The sequence below is a fragment of the Papaver somniferum genome, chromosome 4, assembly GCF_003573695.1.
Source record: "Papaver somniferum cultivar HN1 chromosome 4, ASM357369v1, whole genome shotgun sequence".
Taxonomy (NCBI): domain Eukaryota; kingdom Viridiplantae; phylum Streptophyta; class Magnoliopsida; order Ranunculales; family Papaveraceae; genus Papaver; species Papaver somniferum.
This window is the reverse complement of record NC_039361.1, coordinates 59,779,886-59,797,678: the sequence shown is the minus strand read 5'-3', so window position 1 is coordinate 59,797,678 and position 17,793 is coordinate 59,779,886. Positions and strand designations below refer to the sequence as shown.

Genomic DNA, 17,793 nt, shown 5'->3' with positions numbered 1-17,793 from the left:
TTTTTCAGTTAAAAGGTGATCTAGACATTTTGTTTTGGTGTTAGGATATCTCATAACCGCTTTTTTGGACACTAAAAACCCAAATAAAACCTCTCTATTGGAATGTGACGCCCGAATAATAGCCTTCTAAAACAAAAAATAGAGAAATTGTAGCCGCTCGGCAGAGCCACATCAAATGGTCCAAGTCTCCGGTCAGCCAAAATAGATCGTCCAATAAAATCTCACTAATCACCGACTCACCGCTAAAACCATCACCAGGCATAACTAGGTCGTATATCCCCTTGTTTCAAGAAACTCATCTATAAATACAACCCCCCCTTTCTTGAACCAGCGAGAAAAAAAGAAGAAGAGATCTGATTTTTTTATCCCGCGAAGTGAAAGCAAAATAATGGCAAAGCCTCGTAAACCTAAAAATGAAGACCAAAAATCAGACAGTAACAAAGCAGTAGTTCTCCATCAAAAACTCTGTCTCTCAATCGACATCGACAAACAAATCATACACGGGTAAGTTAAACTAAAATTTAAGCTCAAATTTGTTGTGTGTAAATTTTCTGATTTTCTGATTTTTTTTTAATGTGTGTGTAGGTATACGGAGTTACGAATTAGTATACCAGAGAATGGAATTATAGGGTTACACGCAGATAATATGATTATAGAGAATGTTATAGTTGATGGAGATAAAACTGTTGAGTTTGAATATTCATCACATTATCAAGCTATTATTGATGATGAAAGAAGATGGTGTTCTGCTGTTTCATCAACGAATTCAGCTGCTGATGCTGCTTGTTCAACTTATATGTCTTCTCTTGATAAAGAAATGACTCCTAATTTGTTGATTAAGATGGTCAAAGAAAACGAAATTAGGGCAGAAAATGGGTCTCAATCTGAAACTGGTTCTAAACAGCAGGTAATTTGAAGTTCTTTTACTTTATTTTTTATGGATGGTTGGTTAGGTTTTTAGTTGTATGGCTTGTTTCAGCTGATTTGTTATACATAAACTTTTTTCTGTGTGATTGGTGTAGAATGTGAAAATGTTTCGGATTGATTATCGGATAGAGAAAGCAGAATGTGGAGTTCATTTTGGGAGTAATGTGATGCACACTAACAATCAAATTAGGAGAGCTCATTGCTGGTTTCCTTGTATGGAGAGTAGCTCGCAACTTTGCTGGTACGTATGGTCTTGATTTAAGTGGTTTTCATTTTTTTCCTTCTCTGTGTTAGTCATATCACTTATCAGCATGAACTTGTAAGTTAATAATTTGTTGAAGAAACAAGCTCTAGTACCATGAGAGAAATGGTATTGTGTACATTCACTATGAAATTCAATAAAATTAATACAAGACGAGTACTGACAGCTGACAGGTACTATTTATACCACTAACAACAAATGCACTGTGTATATAATCCAAGTGTGAGAATAAACACAAGAAAGAGCATATATTCTTACTCTATTGTGGAGAACAATTTACGGTAAACAAGTAATATTTAAGACCATTTACTGCGAGAGAAAGTTACTGAGAAAGGATTTTGAATGTGCAGTTATGATCTGGAATTCACTGTTCCTGAAAATCTTGTGGCGGTTAGCAATGGGACCTTAATTCATCAGGTGAGATAAGTCACCTCGTGTTGCTCGTTAGGTTGTGGAAAGAACCTAAGGGTCTATTATTTCTTATTCATTCTCTTAAGATCTTTTGTAAAGTAATTTATAGATGAAATCACCACCATTGGTTTTGCAGTTTCTTCTTCAGTTATTATAATTGAATATCTTTCTTTTTGCATATAAGCACCAGTGCATCAACTTATCTCGAGTTTTTCTTTTGTTTCTTTTCTTCCCATTTCTCTGTACAGATCATAAGCAAGGATTACCCTCCTCGCAAAACCTACGTCTATAAATTAAGTGTTCCTGTTAGTGCTGGGTGGATTACTTTGGCAGTTGGACCATTTGAAGTTTTTCCTGACCGTCATAGTGGTAGTATATCACACATGTGTTTGTCGTCTAACGTCTCAGAGCTTCGAAATACAATTGGTTTCTTCCATAGTGCATTCAGGTAGAGAGTTGCTCGTACTGTTGTCATTGTTAATCTACGCTTTCCATGTCGTCTTCCTGTAAAATAATAGATGGCATCTTATATTTATTGATGAATTGGGTTTATGGTCGTCCAACTTTTTTTTTCAGTCACTATGAAGATTATCTTGCTAGATCCTTTCCATTTGGATCATACAAGCAAATTTTTATTGAACCAGAAGCTACAGTATCTTCACTTAGCTTGGGAGCTTCCTTGAGTATCTTTAGTTCACAAGTTCTATTTGATGAGAAGGTTCTAGATCAGGTATGTTAACATGTCTGTTTATATTGGAACTGTAGTCGTGGATGTGTAAGCAATATCTGCCCAAAGACATCAACTTGCGTGATCACTTAGTATATGACTTCCTTCATTTTTCAAGCAATCAATTTATCTACGGCAAAACTTTACTGGCTGGCTTGTCTTGCTTGTTGCATCTGTATTCAGTTAATAGTAATTTTCTCTATATTGTAACAGACACTAGAGACCAGGGTAAAGCTGGCGTATGCCCTAGCAAGACAGTGGTTTGGGGTGTACATCACTGCTGAGACACCAAATGACGGTAAGCTGTTAAAAAAGCACCAATTTATGGTTTTATGAGTAGAGCATATATACATTAGAGTTTTTTTTTTTATAGTTATTTTTAGTTGTGCGATATCTTAAACTTTGGATAATTTATTTGGTTGCTTTAACAGAATGGTTGCTCGATGGTCTTGCTTGTTATCTCACTGATACTTTTATCAAGCGATTCCTTGGGAATAATGAAGCTCGTTATCGTCGACACAAGGTTTTTTTTCTTCCTTACTCTGTACATATACAGATTGTGTTCCCTTTCAGTAGGTAATTACCATCAGTACTGATTAGTGTTTATTAGTAAGGAGATTATTGCTGTGCTTGTATGTGAAAGTTCACTTTTATTAGCTTATTGATCAAGCAACCATGAACCCATTAGGCAGATTGCTTAGCATATATTTTTATGGGAATTCGTGCATATGTGCAGGCACTAAATATATAAGCTCAGCAACCTGAGTCATGGTTGCTTTCACAGTTGTTTTCATTGAGGACCTATTTACCTTTACCCATATAAATTATTTTCTGCATGATAGAGAAATTTGGAACATTGCTACCCATGTATCTGCTATTCCCACACTTATGTCTTTCTCGTTGAAGTTTCCATGTTAGTACTTGCAGCCTAGATATTACTGCTTTCGTATTTTGCAACCCATGATGATGTTACAACATACATTGACAAAAGATGATTTCTAGATTCACTACTGACGCATCATTGAATAGTTTGGAAGATCTTCTCACATTCCTATATGCGCTTTAGTAAACGATCTAGAGGTTGCTATATGGAGATCTGGAAGTTGTTACATAAAAACTTGTAGTAGGATGCACAGGCTTTATGTTATTTGGTGTAACCAGTAGATAGGCGCTACAATGGCTCAGCTCATAGTTTTCTAAGTGTTGAATGCCAACTGTCTGGTGTACAAAATTCTTCTTCGAGCAATCACTTGCTAGTCTGCGTTATAACAACGTGTGTTCCTTAACTGCTACACTTTTAGAAATATCTTTCCTTAGTTGCAAGCTCAGATTTCTTTGCTTGTTAAGCGCAGGCAAACTGTGCTGTGTGTAGAGCAGATGTTGATGGTGCTACTGCTTTGAGTTCTTCTGCTGCTTCTACGGAATTGTATGGTACTCATTGCATCGGTTTGTATGGAAAAATCCGAACATGGAAGTCTGTAAGTAAACCTTGCACTTCTACGGGTGTGTCAGTATCTCCAAGTTAGTTCTATTGTTACTTAGGTGTGCGAATTTTGCTGTAATATCTTTCTTAATAATGTTTATAATAGGTGGCAGTTCTTCAGATGTTGGAAAAGCAGATGGGTCCCGATACTTTCTGCAAGGTGAATGAGATTGATAGAGGCAATTAAAGCTGATGTCATTCTTTGTTTTTTTGTCCCCCCTCTCTCTCTCAATTTCAGACCATACACTTTCTAGTTTTTGCATGTCTTTTTCCTCTGGTTTCTAAATTCAGAGCTGCAGCAGTTTTAGTTATTTTTGCGGTATTTCACTCTTGCAATTCTGCCACAGGGTTTACATTAACGTTATTAGTTCCGGTAGTTAAAATAGCTGAACTGTAACTAGTTTGTCGACACACTTGGTATCTTTCTGTGTTGTCGTGTTTATTCAGGACCGAGGTTAATTGAGAAATGTGCTACCCATGTAGCATTTGGCGGGTGCTGATTTACATAGGCTGTTAATTAAACTTCAGTTTTATGGATTCTGGGTTACCTGACAGCGTCACATCTTGTGTGTTTCCATATTCAGATTTTACAGATGATCGTTGTCAAGCCTCAGGATAAAACTCGCTCCTTGAGAACTCTTAGCACAAAGGAGGTGATGACATCCTATCACAGTATATTTATGTTTCTTTTTGCATCTTTTTGCCATGTATCTTTTTGTCATTCTTTGAGCCATGTGTTTGGTCTCATAGTATTTGCTTACTAAAAAATTTAGGGATTAGTTTGTCTTAACTATAGCCATTAGCAAAATTAAGAGTAAGACTTGCATACCAGAGTTCAGGTATATATTTGACTACTCTATATTCTTCTGTATACTATGTGCCTGACACCCGCTATAAATTTTAGTAACAAAGTATGAGAGGCTAGGAACTCTAATTGGAGAAGTGACAACTTAGTGGGATTGGATAGGAAACTCATTTTCAAAGTAATTACTATGTGCATTTGTAAGAGGTTAATTAACCACATATTATAAGAAAAGTATAAATGGCCAATTATGGCCGTGCAATTTCATAAATCTGTATATTGTAATCGTGCCATCATGTAATCACGCCATTATGGTAAAAGTCACAGAAAAATAAGTATGCATATAATTTAATGCTGTAGGATTTAACAAATTGAGATTAAAACATAGGGTGAGGCCACTCAAATATCTTGTGGAAGAGTAAGTGTCAAGTGTCGTTTGTATCCCTAAAAACTCCTGTATATAGTTATATCTGTAGATATGGTTGTTTCAGTAAAGACACAGAAAAATAAGTATTCATATAGTCTTTAAAGCTGTAGGATTTAACAAATTGAGATTAAAACATAGGGTGAGGCCACTCAAATATCTCGTGGAAGAGTAGTGTCAAGTGTCGTTTGTATCCCTAAACACTCCTGTATAGTTATATCTGTAGATATGGTTGTTTCAGTAAAGACACTTAGGGAATTTTTAAGTCTTAACATCTATTTCAATCCTTAGAGCATCCATAATGCTAGTCTAAAAAGCTAAAGGCATATGTTGCTCACAGGGGAAGAGTTCATATTTGACAATTGCCAAATATGCTAAATCTAAATGCCAGATAATGGCAAGTAAATTTAACAATTGCGAATATGGCCAGTTGCAGTTTTAAACTGTATTTGGCATCAGACACAGCTTAAAACTGAGCCTGATGGGAGGCACAAATTTAAACTCCGCCCATTATACTAGGCGCAATTTATGAATGCGCCTGCCTAGTCTGGAGTTTCAATCTCCGCCCACACCTTAATGAAGCTCAAATTCTATAGCCGCCTAGCTATATTTTATCTTTTACCAGTGTAGGTTTTACAAGAATGATATTGCCAAAATTTGGAGGGTGTGGATGTTACAATAGCCTGGTTTATCTCTAGGAACCAAAGCCAAAAAGACTTCCGGCTTATAATGTGTATAGATGATTTGAATAACTCCTTTGTTATCATTTAGTAACTTCGTTTTCCATATTAATTGCATTGAACACTGATGTCAATCATTTTTATATTGTAATTTGTTTTCACTATTGTATCACAACTTTCACCAAGTGTCCTTGCCTGCAATATCTATTAATGGGATCCCTAGTGTCACAACTTTCATTAAGTTACTTCCTGTTTCATTTATGATTTATGTCATTTAGTATTTGATTCTAAAGGAAAACTTGCTCAAGGTTTTCAAGAAGCTACGATTTGTTTTTAATGACAGTAAAAAAAGGGTATGAACTGTGTGTGGTCTGAGCATTGGGGCAAAATCCAGTTCGTTTTTATTCTGGAAATCATAATTATAATTTATGATTATTAAATCATTCATATTTGACCATCACTTAAATAAATGACAGTAGCTTATCAGAATCAGAAAAGATAAACAATTGGATATTTGGATGTTACTCCACTGTAGTTTTCTTGGTTAAGCATGACTTTATGAGGCATTGAGGCATGACACTTTCCTTTTCTTAATTATGGTACTGCAGTTTCGTCATTTGGCTAACAAGGTGGGCAACCTTGAACGACCATTTTTGAAAGAATTTTTTCCACGCTGGGTGGGATCCTGTGGCTGTCCAGTACTAAGGTTCTGTCAGGACTCTCTTTTATTCAGTTCCTTCTTTCCACTTTGCTGAAGACATGCATCACTGTCTACGATTTTCTCTGTTGCACTCTTATCTTTGTGTTGAATCTAGCTTTTTTTATTTCAAGGATGGGATTGTCTTACAACAAACGCAAAAATATGGTCGAGTTGGCCGTGTTGAGGGGTTGCACAGCATCACCAGATGCAATTGCCTCAGTTGCTAAAGCCAACCCTGAGGCTGAAACCCGAGAAAGTGGTGTGGGATGCCCTGGGATGATGAGCATTAGAGTTCATGAACTTGATGGGATGTATGACCATCCAGTTTTACCCATGGCTGGAGAGACTTGGCAATTGCTGGAAATTCAATGTCACTCAAGGCTTGCTGCAAAACGCATTCAAAAGATTAAAAAAGGTTCCAAACCAGATGGCTCTGATGATAATGCTGATGCTGTTCCTACTCCAGATATGCGTCCTAAGTATGTTTTCTTTCTTTTAATTATTATTATCTGTTTTTCATTTATAGTTTCAGTGCCTAAGATAACCTATCCTGCATTTTGAAAAAGATGCCGTGTACGTATTCTTTCTGAGATTTGTTCTCTATTCATTTTGTGGCAGTGCCGAGTCCCCACTACTATGGCTCAGGGCAGATCCAGAAATGGAATATCTTGCTGAAATCCATTTTAACCAATCTGTTCAGATGTGGGTAAGAATCATGATAATTTAGAAGTTATAAAATTTGGATGCTTTTTTGTGTATAATAGGGTATCTTAGTGATCACCTTAGGATGACAACAAGTCAATAATGTCTTGCAGGCTTTAGTTTGAGTAATATAGAAAGTTGTCTTAGTTTAACGTGTTGTTATGTCAGATTAATCAACTAGAGAAGGACAAAGATGTTGTTGCTCAAGCACAAGCTATTGGAACCTTGATGACATTACCACAGCTTTCCTTTGCAGTTATTAATGCTCTCAATAATTTCCTTGGTGATTCAAAGGTCTCTTTTAGCCTCTGATATTAAAATTCTATATGATTTGTCTGTTCTTACGAACTAAATATCTTGTATCTTTCCCTCTCTTTTTGTTGTCTAGGCTTTTTGGAGAGTTCGCATTGAGGCAGCCTTTGCATTGGCTCATACAGCTTCTGAGGTATTCATATTCTTTCCCTGCTTGAGTTTGTTGTTTTGGTAACAAATCTTTGGCTAAAAGTTGATGCAACTCTTAATTGCCTTCTTAACGGTTTGATGCTTGTCATGTACTAAACTCCACAATAATATAATAAAGTCTCCTGTAAGTTGGTGTATGCAATTTATTAACTGCCTGTGGTACCTCAAGAGCTGTTTTGAAGATGGTTTCTTATTTACAAACTTGTTTCACGTGATCAACTTCCTTATTTCAACAGACATGAGTTGTGTTTTTTGTCTAAATTTTCGCCTAGTAATCCATTCGGCGACAAGAAAATAGGAGTTGGCTGGTATTTTGCCTTGCCTTTAGGTTCATCTCGCTATCAACTATTTTCCTCGTAGGAAAAGAGTTAGTTGTGGATATAGTCAACCTGATACTGAAAGCGTTGCTCTCAGCTCATTACTGACTGTAAGCAGTCACTAAGGGTTTGCAAATTGCCTTCTTATCATTACAGGCCTTGTGGCCAGTTGAACATAAATATATAATGCCAGCTCTTGTGGTCAAGTTCTTTGAGTTTCTCTTATTTAAGTAGCTCTCGTTGTACGGATCTTGCTTTTAATTCTTTCAAGTTCTTGACGTTGCAGGAGACAGATTGGGCTGGTTTACTTCATCTTGTTAAATTTTATAAGAGCAGAAGATTTGATGCCGAAATTGGACTGCCAAGGTCAGAGTTAGTTTATGTAATTCGGAGTTTCAGAATTTGTTAGGAGTCTTGTTAATTGCATTCTTGTAATTTTGCTGGTCACCTTGGTATTATTTTGGACTTAGATTCATTTAAAACTTGGTCTTCTGAAAAGTTCTGGAATAAGCCTACAGAATAGGCAGAAGTTTTTGAGATCTAAAAGGTTACTAAGTTTCATGAGCAAATGCTGCATCTTGAGAGTTTAGTCTTGTCTCCACTAAGAGAAAACATTCAATATACAACCAGATGGCTCAGGTTTTTTTGACTACCAAATTATTAATTTACCCCCTACCACCTGACGTGTGTTAGGTTGTAAAAGACCATGTTAGTGTCAGTCAAGTTCAGTCCTTGGTAATTGAGATTGCGCATGCGAGTCACCTGTTTCTAGTTGATATACACGTCTGTAGCGAAATTATTTGGTTAAAATTTCTTAATTTGAGATTTCTTCCTTCACATTCCAGGCCAAATGACTTCCATGATTTTCCCGAGTACTTCGTTCTTGAGGTAATGCATTGAGGTAGGATTTATATTATTTGGGTTCTATCACACTAGCCGATCTCTCTACTATTGCTTTAATCTGCAAGAAGGTTAAAGTTTTCTGTCTTTTCAAGATTTTCAAGATAATGATTTTTTAGTTTCCAAACTTCAGTGTTTACTCTTCTCAAGATGTTTAGTTGAAATAAAGATCCCTGGTATGATATCTGTTGTTTACACATCATGGCTGCTCATGGTTGAGCAAGCTGATGTAAGCGTGGTTCCTTAGGTGCTATTGCTGCCGTCAGTCTGTCACACCCTTTATGTAGACCAGCAAATTGAGAATATTCTGATGAATATAAGCGCAACTGAAATTCCTGGGGAGTTATACATTTGTGTATTGATAAGACCATTCACTATTTCTTGAAGTTCGATCTCTCCCCCGGATGAACCATATAGCCAAGAGAACCCATGAACCAGAATAGAAGAGCTTGCCCCACCCATGAGTAAATATTTCGTAGTAGCCTCATTAGACCGTACATCTCTCTTCTTCTTGACAAAGATCTCCTTTTGGCTTAATGCCTTAACTAGAGTGCCACCAAATTTGAGTTGCGTGGCTTCCTCACATTGAAGATGATGGTTCTGCTTTTCTTATCATAGCTAGTCTCGTAGCTGTTTTTCTTCACTACTCCAATGTTGATAGATTTGACAGTTCTGTCATCAACCAAATGTTCATTGTTATATTCTTGCAGGCCATTCCACATGCAATAGCCATGGTTAGAACAACAGACAAGAAAAGCCCAAGAGAAGCAGTGGAGTTTGTCCTTCAACTTTTGAAGGCAAGTGCCGACGTTAATGCAGTACAATGCGTCCATTATCAATATTCAACTAATGAACTGAGAATGTGTGAATCAATGAATCGAAATAATATTGTCATCATAGACATAATAACAGGGCAATCTAATAATTCAGAACACCATATCTCACACAGTTGATACTCATGTGGTTTATTTGCTTTACTTCCCCACAGTACAACGATAACAATGGCAATCCTTACTCAGATGTCTACTGGCTTTCTGCATTGGTCCAGTCAGTTGGGGAACTAGAGTTTGGGCAACAGGTCTGTGCATAAAATTCTTCTTTTCAACTTACATAGATGCATGATGTGGTATATGTTCCTTATGTGTTGCGTTTTATTGTTTGCAGAATATACTCTCTTTATCATCTCTTCTCAAACGCATCGATCGGCTTCTACAATTCGACAGGTGCTTTGATTTAAAACATTGTGGATTGGGTGGTATTTAGCAACTAGTCCAGTTATTATTACGTTGAATCTAGATCTTAACCACACTCGAATTTAAATTTTGCAATGTGGTGAGGCCACAAAACTTACACTGGATGTAAGAATACATGACTTTTATCTTGTTGTATCCACAGTCCTATATTAATTACATTGTGCAAATTCGCCAGTATTGTCCAATTTGAGTTCGTCATGAGATAATAGTTTCCAGGACTCGCCCTATCACTCTTAACCATTTCCAATCTTATAAGAAACAAAGAGAGTGAGAAGGTAAAGTGATCTAGCAGTATATATATTTCTTGTTTGTGGTAACCAACCGATCAATATTCATATTAGCTGAACATGTTATATTATAAATATTACTCCGTTTTCCTTGAGCTAGAGTACTATGTTAAATAAGAGGAAACCCATAGAGACAGTGGATCAGACTTCTTATTATTATAGAGGCCTTTTTTAATTAATCATCATCCAGAAAGTGGGTAAAATCTGCCTTTTTAGATGCTAATCATTTCGTGCTGTAGTAGGTAGCATCTCAGCTAGAATTTGTATTAATTACATGGATATGGGTATGGCTTATACAGGTTGATGCCAAGCTACAACGGAATTTTGACTGTCAGTTGTATTCGCACGCTCACACAGATAGCCTTGAAGCTCTCAGTGTCTATTCCTTTCGTAAGTAGTTTTTCTCCCGATACAGGACATGTATGCTATTGGTCTACTTGTGACAGAACCCTCATATATATTCTTTAGCTGCAGGAACGTGTGTTTGAACTTATCAAACCATTTCGTAGTTTTGACGCTATGTGGCAAATTCGAATTGAAGCCAGCAGAGCTCTTCTTGATCTTGAATTCAGCTGTAAAGGCATTGATGCTGCATTGTCATTGTTCCTAAGTTATTTGATGGAAGAGGTGTCTTTGCGAGGTTGGATACTGTTCATGTCTTTTATGTCAGTACTCAGTAGTGATATATTCTTGAGCCCTAATTGCATCTTGACATTAGGCCAGGTGAAGTTGGCTGTCCATGCAATGCGTCTGTGTCAGTTACGTCTCGCATCTGAGTCTGAAGATGATATTAAGGGTCCTACTCTCCTGGCTTTGCTTTGTATGCTTGAAAGTCGTAAAGCCTTTAATAATGTCTTCCTTCGGCATCACTTATTTTGCATCTTACAACTCGCTGCAGGGAGGTGAGTCAAACTTCAAGCACCCCATGTTTTTGTTTGCTTTTTTCTTTTTCTCATGTTTGCATGTTAATTGTTTGATTGCTTGCTTCTTCTTTTACCACATATATTGCAACATCCTGTGCAGTCTTGCAGAATATTGATTTCATGCTTAGTTTTTCCAACAGCATATTGGTTTAGGTAGTTGTACCACTTTTCGTTAGACTGAATGATTTCTTTTTTTGGCAACGAATGTGCCATAATTATTGTCTGAGGAGCCAGAAAACATTACTATGTGAGCATAGGTTGCTTTGTGTGTTCAGCTTAAACGAGTATGCATGTGAATATCAACTTAGCGACGTTTATTTTTAGATGCAAAAATAATAAGTTTCAGACATGCTTACCCCTATGATCTGATAAATGACATGCATGTACACTTCATTAGGCGTGTTGAAAGATTTTCTTTTAAATAAGCATTAATATAGGATCTATGCGAAGGAGAAGTACAGTGAAATAAGCATTAATATAGGTAGTTGTACCACTTTTCGTTAGACTGAATGATTTCTTTTTTTGGCAACGAATGTGCCATAATTATTGTCTGAGGAGCCAGAAAACATTACTATGTGAGCATAGGTTGCTTTGTGTGTTCAGCTTAAACGAGTATGCATGTGAATATCAACTTAGCGACGTTTATTTTTAGATGCAAAAATAATAAGTTTCAGACATGCTTACCCCTATGATCTGATAAATGACATGCATGCACACTTCATTAGGCGTGTTGAAAGATTTTCTTTTAAATAAGCATTAATATAGGATCTATGCGAAGGAGAAGTACAGTGAAATAACTTCTCGTGGGAATAGTCTTTGCATGTGAATTTGGTGGCATGTCTTAGACATGGGGTAGGAACATCTGTTGGTAAAGATTCAAATCAGCTTTTCCTGTCGCTGGTCAAGTGTCAAGTTTTTAGTGGTCACTTCACCACCAACCGACCCCTTGTTTGTATAAGCATTTTGGTGACTGAGTGGGGTCGGGATGACAGTGATGCTCTCACCAATCACTGAATGCCATGTAGGCTTGGGCAAAATTTTGAACTTTGAAAGTGCGGCCATATAGTTTTTTGCGTGTTAAGGTTTTCAATATTTGGCCATCAGTTTGAGAAGATGTTTATTCTACAGTGTCAGATATCAAAATGGTCTAAAGTTTTAAGTTTTAACCTTCAAAAAAGTGTTGCTTTGCCATATTTTCTTGGTTTGAAAACTTTACTAAATTATGATGATTTAGTTTCTCCTTTGTCAAGCATCATTGTCATTAATAAAAGAAAAGTTACAAGGTCACGGTAATTTTTTGAGATTATTAATCAATTTCTAACTTCAGGCGACCAACACTTCACGGCGTTCCAAAAATTCACATACCTCCCATGGGAGATCCAGAGACATGTAACGAACAGAAGAATAAACCTGCTCCCGCTCTTGATATTGCCCCTGCTCTTGATATTGCTCCAGCTCCAGTTCCTGCTCCTGCTATGAAGCTAAGGATATCTAGGCCTCAGGAACCATTTTCAGATGTACTTGTAGTACCAATCAACAACTTGCCTGAAACTCCAGCAAATGTTATAGATCTTTCAAAGGAAGCAGATAGTGTTTCCAATGGTAGTGAGAGAAGAAGACCCATCGTTAAGATTCGAGTCAGACAATCTGCTGCATCAAGTAGAGCAGAAGAAGCTGATCATATAGTGGTTGACAAGTCTCAAGGTGGAAAAAACGATGTGCTAGAGAGAGGGGCAAGTAGTTCCATGTCTGTCGATGCACCTCCAAGGAATACAGAAAACATGAGCACCAGCAATCATAATCTCGAAGAAGTGAATTCGTGTCAAGATTTTGGTTCCCGAATGACTGCTAGCATTGGCAGTGTTAGAATTCTTAATGATGAAGATGAAATCAGGAAGGAGTTGCAATGCACTGCTGAGTCAGGAAAAGCTGCTTCTACCGCTCCTCTGCAGCATCAGCTTGAAGACTGTTTCTCGCCTAGCATCAAGGGCAGTGAGGGAGAGGGAGAGACGGAGGTGAAGAAATACATGAGTCTTGAAACCATGTCCATTGAGAGATATGATCACGAGGGACGACAGCCATCAGCTATGAAAGAACCTATTATAGAGATAGAGAAGGACAAGGAAAAGAAAAAGAAGAAAAAAGATAAAGACAAGAAACGCCGACGGGAAGACAAAGAAGGCCATAAAGGACGTGATGATCCCGAATACCTGGAGAAGAAGCGCCTAAAGAAAGAAAAGAAACAAAAGGAGAAGCTAAAGGAGAAGGAGATGACAAAGCTGCAATCTCTTCAGGCCCCGAGTTCATTAAAGGAGGGAATATTGAAGGAGACAGAGATGACAAAGTTGCTGAGTAGGTCGGCTGAGGCATCACAAAAACCGCGTATTAAAATAGAGACATCTCCATCAGAAATACCGCGTGTTAAAATAGAGGGAATTCCAATAGTAAAATCAGCGAAGGTCCAGCTAAAACCAATTGAATCAAGTGGATCTAAGGTAGCGATAAAGACTGAAGAAACCAGGGTTGGCGATAATGGTGAGGGTAGTTCACTTCCCAAAACCAGGGTTGGCGATAATGGTGAGGGTAGTTCACTTCCCAAAATACGTATAAAAATCAAACGAACTTTGAACAATTCTTAGCAAGCACATATCACTTAAAATGTGTATAATCGGCTGTAGTTTTAGTCTACCGCGAGTGCTGCAGAAATTAGTTTGTCTAATATTTTGGGCTTTTTTAGTGGGTCTGTCAGAGTTTAACCTTGATTTTAGGGGGTTATGCTTTGGTTCCTTCTGGTTGGGATTGAGTGGCGGGTGGGATTTTGTATGTGTAGTAGAAAGTAAGCGAGAACTAAGGAAATGATGTAAGGACAGAACTTGGACTTTGGAGGACACGAGCTCTTTATTGAAAATCTAATTTAATTTGCAATGAAAAAGTCCTGAAACGAAGAAAGAGAACACTTATGTTGTTGTACATAAGCTAGTTTCCTAAGCTGGTTTTTTCTTTTCTGTTTGTAATCGAAGTCGAGCAAATGATGGTCAGTTTCCTGTCCTTAAAGACATAAAATTCTCATAAAGATGACTGGATACGAAGTCCATTTATACACACGAAGTCTTCAACTTTGCATTTAAAGCCATTCAATGTTGCAATCTTTATGTGCTGCAATGCACTTTGCAATTTAACCTGAATTCACATCTCTTTGTTTCTTTGTGATGTAAGATGCAGTGGTACTTAGGTAAGCAACTGAAATTCTGCCATTTAAACTTCCTCTCCTTTAACACAAACGGCAACTACTATTAGGATTCTGAATTCGTTTATACCAGAGAAGCAAATGATCAGTGATTCAATCAACATTTGGATTCTAATCCATCAATTGCATCAGGCTGTAGTCGTGTCTCTCTTGATAACAGAAACTGAATTTCTGTAGCTTCGCTCACGAGTCGTATCTATTGTAGTTCCTATTTTTAATCTGAGAATTGCATATATCTGATATAGATCGCTGCGTGTTTTTAGTTACCACCTAAGCTAAAAAGAAAATTTGTTTGGGGACGACATATTTCAGGTGCTCAACTTGAGTAACTTATACCATGTGGTGCTAGAAAGAATGAGTTCTCTTCAGTTCGTTCTCTTACTTTCTTTTTCATCCACTAAGAATGTTCCACCTACGGCCTAATGATGCTGCCTTCCTAGTTTGTGCTTGTTAGCAATTCAGTACTCCGACATAGCCAGATTAAGAAAATTGAGACAGCTGCACAGGACGGCATGGTTGCACTTCACCTCTTTGTCTCTTTAATAAATATTGGGAAAAGATACACCAGAATTCCGAATAGCAATTTCGATCCTTGTGCCCTATTTTCCCGGGCTCCTCCTCAACCTCTCCCAATCAAAATTAATTTGTCACAGTACTTGCTCTCTTTTTTATTTATTAATTGGCCTAACCTACAGTACGTCAGTACCTACAGTTTTTGCATTCCATGGGTAACCCTTCCTTCATTAATGTGATTTGGATGTTCATTAGTTTTCTACTATGTATATATATACAGATACCGGTCCCTCTGCATTTGGTATAACCTTTAATTTCCATTTCTAGCAAAGTTTTAAAACTAATGAGCTGGTAGAGATCGAGAGAGGGGAAGCCAGGGTAGGGAGGGATGAAAAGCCAAGGCAAGCCGATACTCCAGGTCAGTAAACACCTAGCTAATCTTCTCGAATAAAAAACACCTAGCTAATTTGCTCCTTTTTAATATCTCGCTCTTCTTTGTCTCATCAAAGATACATAGGCGTTTGATACGCAAAAGCAATTTTACTGTCAAAAACAACTTTCTTTATCAGCACCCAACTTGTTAATTTCATCAGTTGGGAAAACGAATTGTTGCTTAATTTATGAGAAAACCATCATGCATCTTTTGAAAACGTTTAGGGGTTTAGAAGGTGAAGCACAAAGATATGCACCCAGTGTCTAATTGCCATAATTCTTTTTTTTTTTTTTTTTTTGATGCAACCATAAATTAATTTCAGTATTAAGACTAGAAGTCTTTTCAGAAATTTCAGTATTAGGACTCATTTCAGGGATCGCCTAGTAATCTTTGCATTCCACTGATATAGTGATGGATACCAATTAAGCTTTAAAACTGTAACAGAATATATATGCAAGCAGATGGTAATTCCTTAGAACATGTTTTCAGATTATCGTTGTTGCCTTTCCATGAAACATCCATTGATTTTTTTCATTTAAGTTTCTTTTACCACAAACAATGACTTGTTTTTGTTTGTTTTTTGGTATGTAAAGTAAGCAGTATGCATGGATGAACAAAATTAAATGATGTATAGAATGAAAATGCTCAGTAGCCTGTCGGATTCTTTGCCGTCGAAGAGCTGCAACATATTTTGTCACCTCTTTGGTATTGAACTAGTGGCCTCACATCTACAATTTGTATTGCTTTCCTTTTTTCTTTTTCATTTGATGATCTATGTAAGAGCATAGTCAAACGATAACCGGCTAGTATAGAACGAAAATGCTCAGTAGTCTGCCGGATTCTTTGCCGGCGAAGAGTTGCAACCTGTTTGGTATTGAACTAGTAGTAGCCTCACATCCACATTATCTCTTGCTTTCCTTTTTTTTTCTTTTTCATTTGATGATCTCTCTTGATATCCTTTTCATGTTCTATCCAAATAAATCAAAACTTAAAATTTTCTCATTTTCTCAAATATAAGTAGATCAAGTAGCTTATTAGAATCCATTGAATGGTGGTAACCCTAATTTAAGATTTTTCAGAAAATTTGCTAAGCACCACCTTGCCCTTCAGAGAAGATCTCACCTTTTAAAAAGATTGTATGAAAACAAGAAAATCTAGGTTATTTCTTAACTCCACAGATCAGCATATATACATACTGCACCAAACAAAAGAAGAAGAAATAATTACTACTCAGTACCTGTAAAACAAATACTGTATATCTTTAGTTTGCTCAAGAAGAAGAAGATGATATAGTGAAACCCTAAAAACTGGTAAAAAGAAAAAATAAGTAAAAAAGAATCTTTTGCTCAGATTCAAAAGAAAAGAAAAATCATGTATGAGCATTATTTCTATATACCTTATCTTCATCATGATGCTCTTCTTTAATCTCCAACCCAGGAAAATAGGCTTTAAAATGCTTCATTTTGACAACAAAGTCAGGAAAAGAAGTACAAATAGCAGAAAGGGAAGAAGAAGTGGAAGAAGATGAAAACTCCGAGAAAATGAGAAATGAAAATAGAAAGAAGAAGAAAAACTCATTAGTAACTAGGGTTTGCTGTAGTCCAACATTCAAACAGTATAGAACAAGAAAGAAAACTAGTTTAGGTACTTATTATTATTAGTAGTAGCTACTAGCTCCTCCAGTAAAGAAAGAAGTGGTTGGGATATTCGAGATAAAAGGAAAGATGGAAAGATATCAAACAAGATCCGCCATTAACGCCGGTACTGTACAAGATCTTCACTAGATCTCCAAAAATAAATTAATTACAAAACAGAAAACAGTATCACAAAATATAATTTAAAAATAAAATTATTTAGACTGTTTTTTTTTTCTTCGAAGAGTCACTCGCTGTCTCGCTACCACTGTATATCTCTCTTCGTTTCTTTACAACAGCAACAATTGTAAAACCCTAATTTTTTTAAAAGAAAATCAAAACCCTAGATGTGAAACTACAATATTGAGCTTTCCTTGAACCTCTGGAATAAAGAACTAGGATGATCCAGCAAAATGCAGAGAAAGCCCTAAGAAATTTGTGCCCTAATTGATTTCTAGGGGAGTTTCACAAGTAGGTTTCTTGTTCTTCCGCAAAGACCTCTCTTTTTGTTTCTTTTTTGAGCTCTGTGATTTAGCTTCAGTATATGCTTTTGATATATTCATTTCTTTATCTTATTCAACTAGTACTACAATTTTCTGTAAGTGAATTACATAAAACTTAACCTAGTTAATAATAATAACAACTCTAATCGAAAAGTGGCATATATAAAGTAAAACTAAGCTCAAAAGCAGTAGTAACTACTAAA

The 17,793-nt window shown here is 36.7% G+C and overlaps 1 protein-coding gene and 1 long non-coding RNA gene across 5 annotated transcripts; one reads left to right on the top strand and one right to left on the bottom strand.

Moving 5' to 3' along the window:
- The first annotated feature begins 292 nt into the window (after positions 1-292).
- On the top strand, positions 293-14,362 carry LOC113275639 (transcription initiation factor TFIID subunit 2-like). 4 transcript variants are annotated; one of them, XM_026525177.1, is made up of 26 exons: positions 297-504; positions 586-907; positions 1,023-1,168; positions 1,540-1,606; positions 1,849-2,048; positions 2,177-2,330; positions 2,541-2,625; positions 2,759-2,850; positions 3,680-3,805; positions 3,917-3,970; positions 4,395-4,463; positions 6,325-6,422; positions 6,548-6,895; positions 7,035-7,122; positions 7,287-7,412; positions 7,507-7,563; positions 8,184-8,263; positions 8,743-8,785; positions 9,508-9,594; positions 9,786-9,875; positions 9,962-10,020; positions 10,637-10,727; positions 10,806-10,977; positions 11,056-11,239; positions 12,588-13,795; positions 13,838-14,362. In XM_026525177.1, exons 1-26 carry the CDS (start codon positions 389-391, stop codon positions 13,897-13,899), a joined length of 4,224 nt encoding a protein of 1,407 aa, XP_026380962.1. In that variant the 5' UTR covers positions 297-388; the 3' UTR covers positions 13,900-14,362. The 4 variants fall into 4 exon arrangements, 3 of the variants coding, with proteins under 3 accessions (XP_026380962.1, XP_026380960.1, XP_026380961.1); XR_003323693.1 differs by lacking the exon at positions 13,838-14,362 and having other exon boundaries at positions 293-504; positions 10,812-10,977; positions 11,061-11,239; positions 12,588-12,946; XM_026525175.1 differs by having other exon boundaries at positions 12,588-14,362.
- A 1,559-nt stretch (positions 14,363-15,921) lies between these two features.
- LOC113273918 lies at positions 15,922-17,671 on the bottom strand. Its single transcript, XR_003322672.1, has 2 exons — positions 16,850-17,671; positions 15,922-16,648 (listed from the first exon to the last, which is right to left on the bottom strand). It is a non-coding gene; the product is annotated as an uncharacterized LOC113273918 (long non-coding RNA).
- Between the last annotated feature and the right edge of the window lie 122 nt (positions 17,672-17,793).

Coding starts and splice junctions, on each gene's coding strand:
- LOC113275639 (XM_026525175.1), top strand. CDS start 389: ATGGCAAAGCCTCGTAAACCTAAAAATGAAGACCAAAAATCAGACAGT. Junction 2,851..3,679: donor CTCGTTATCGTCGACACAAG/GTTTTTTTTCTT, acceptor TGTTAAGCGCAG/GCAAACTGTGCTGTGTGTAG. Junction 8,786..9,507: donor CCGAGTACTTCGTTCTTGAG/GTAATGCATTGA, acceptor ATATTCTTGCAG/GCCATTCCACATGCAATAGC.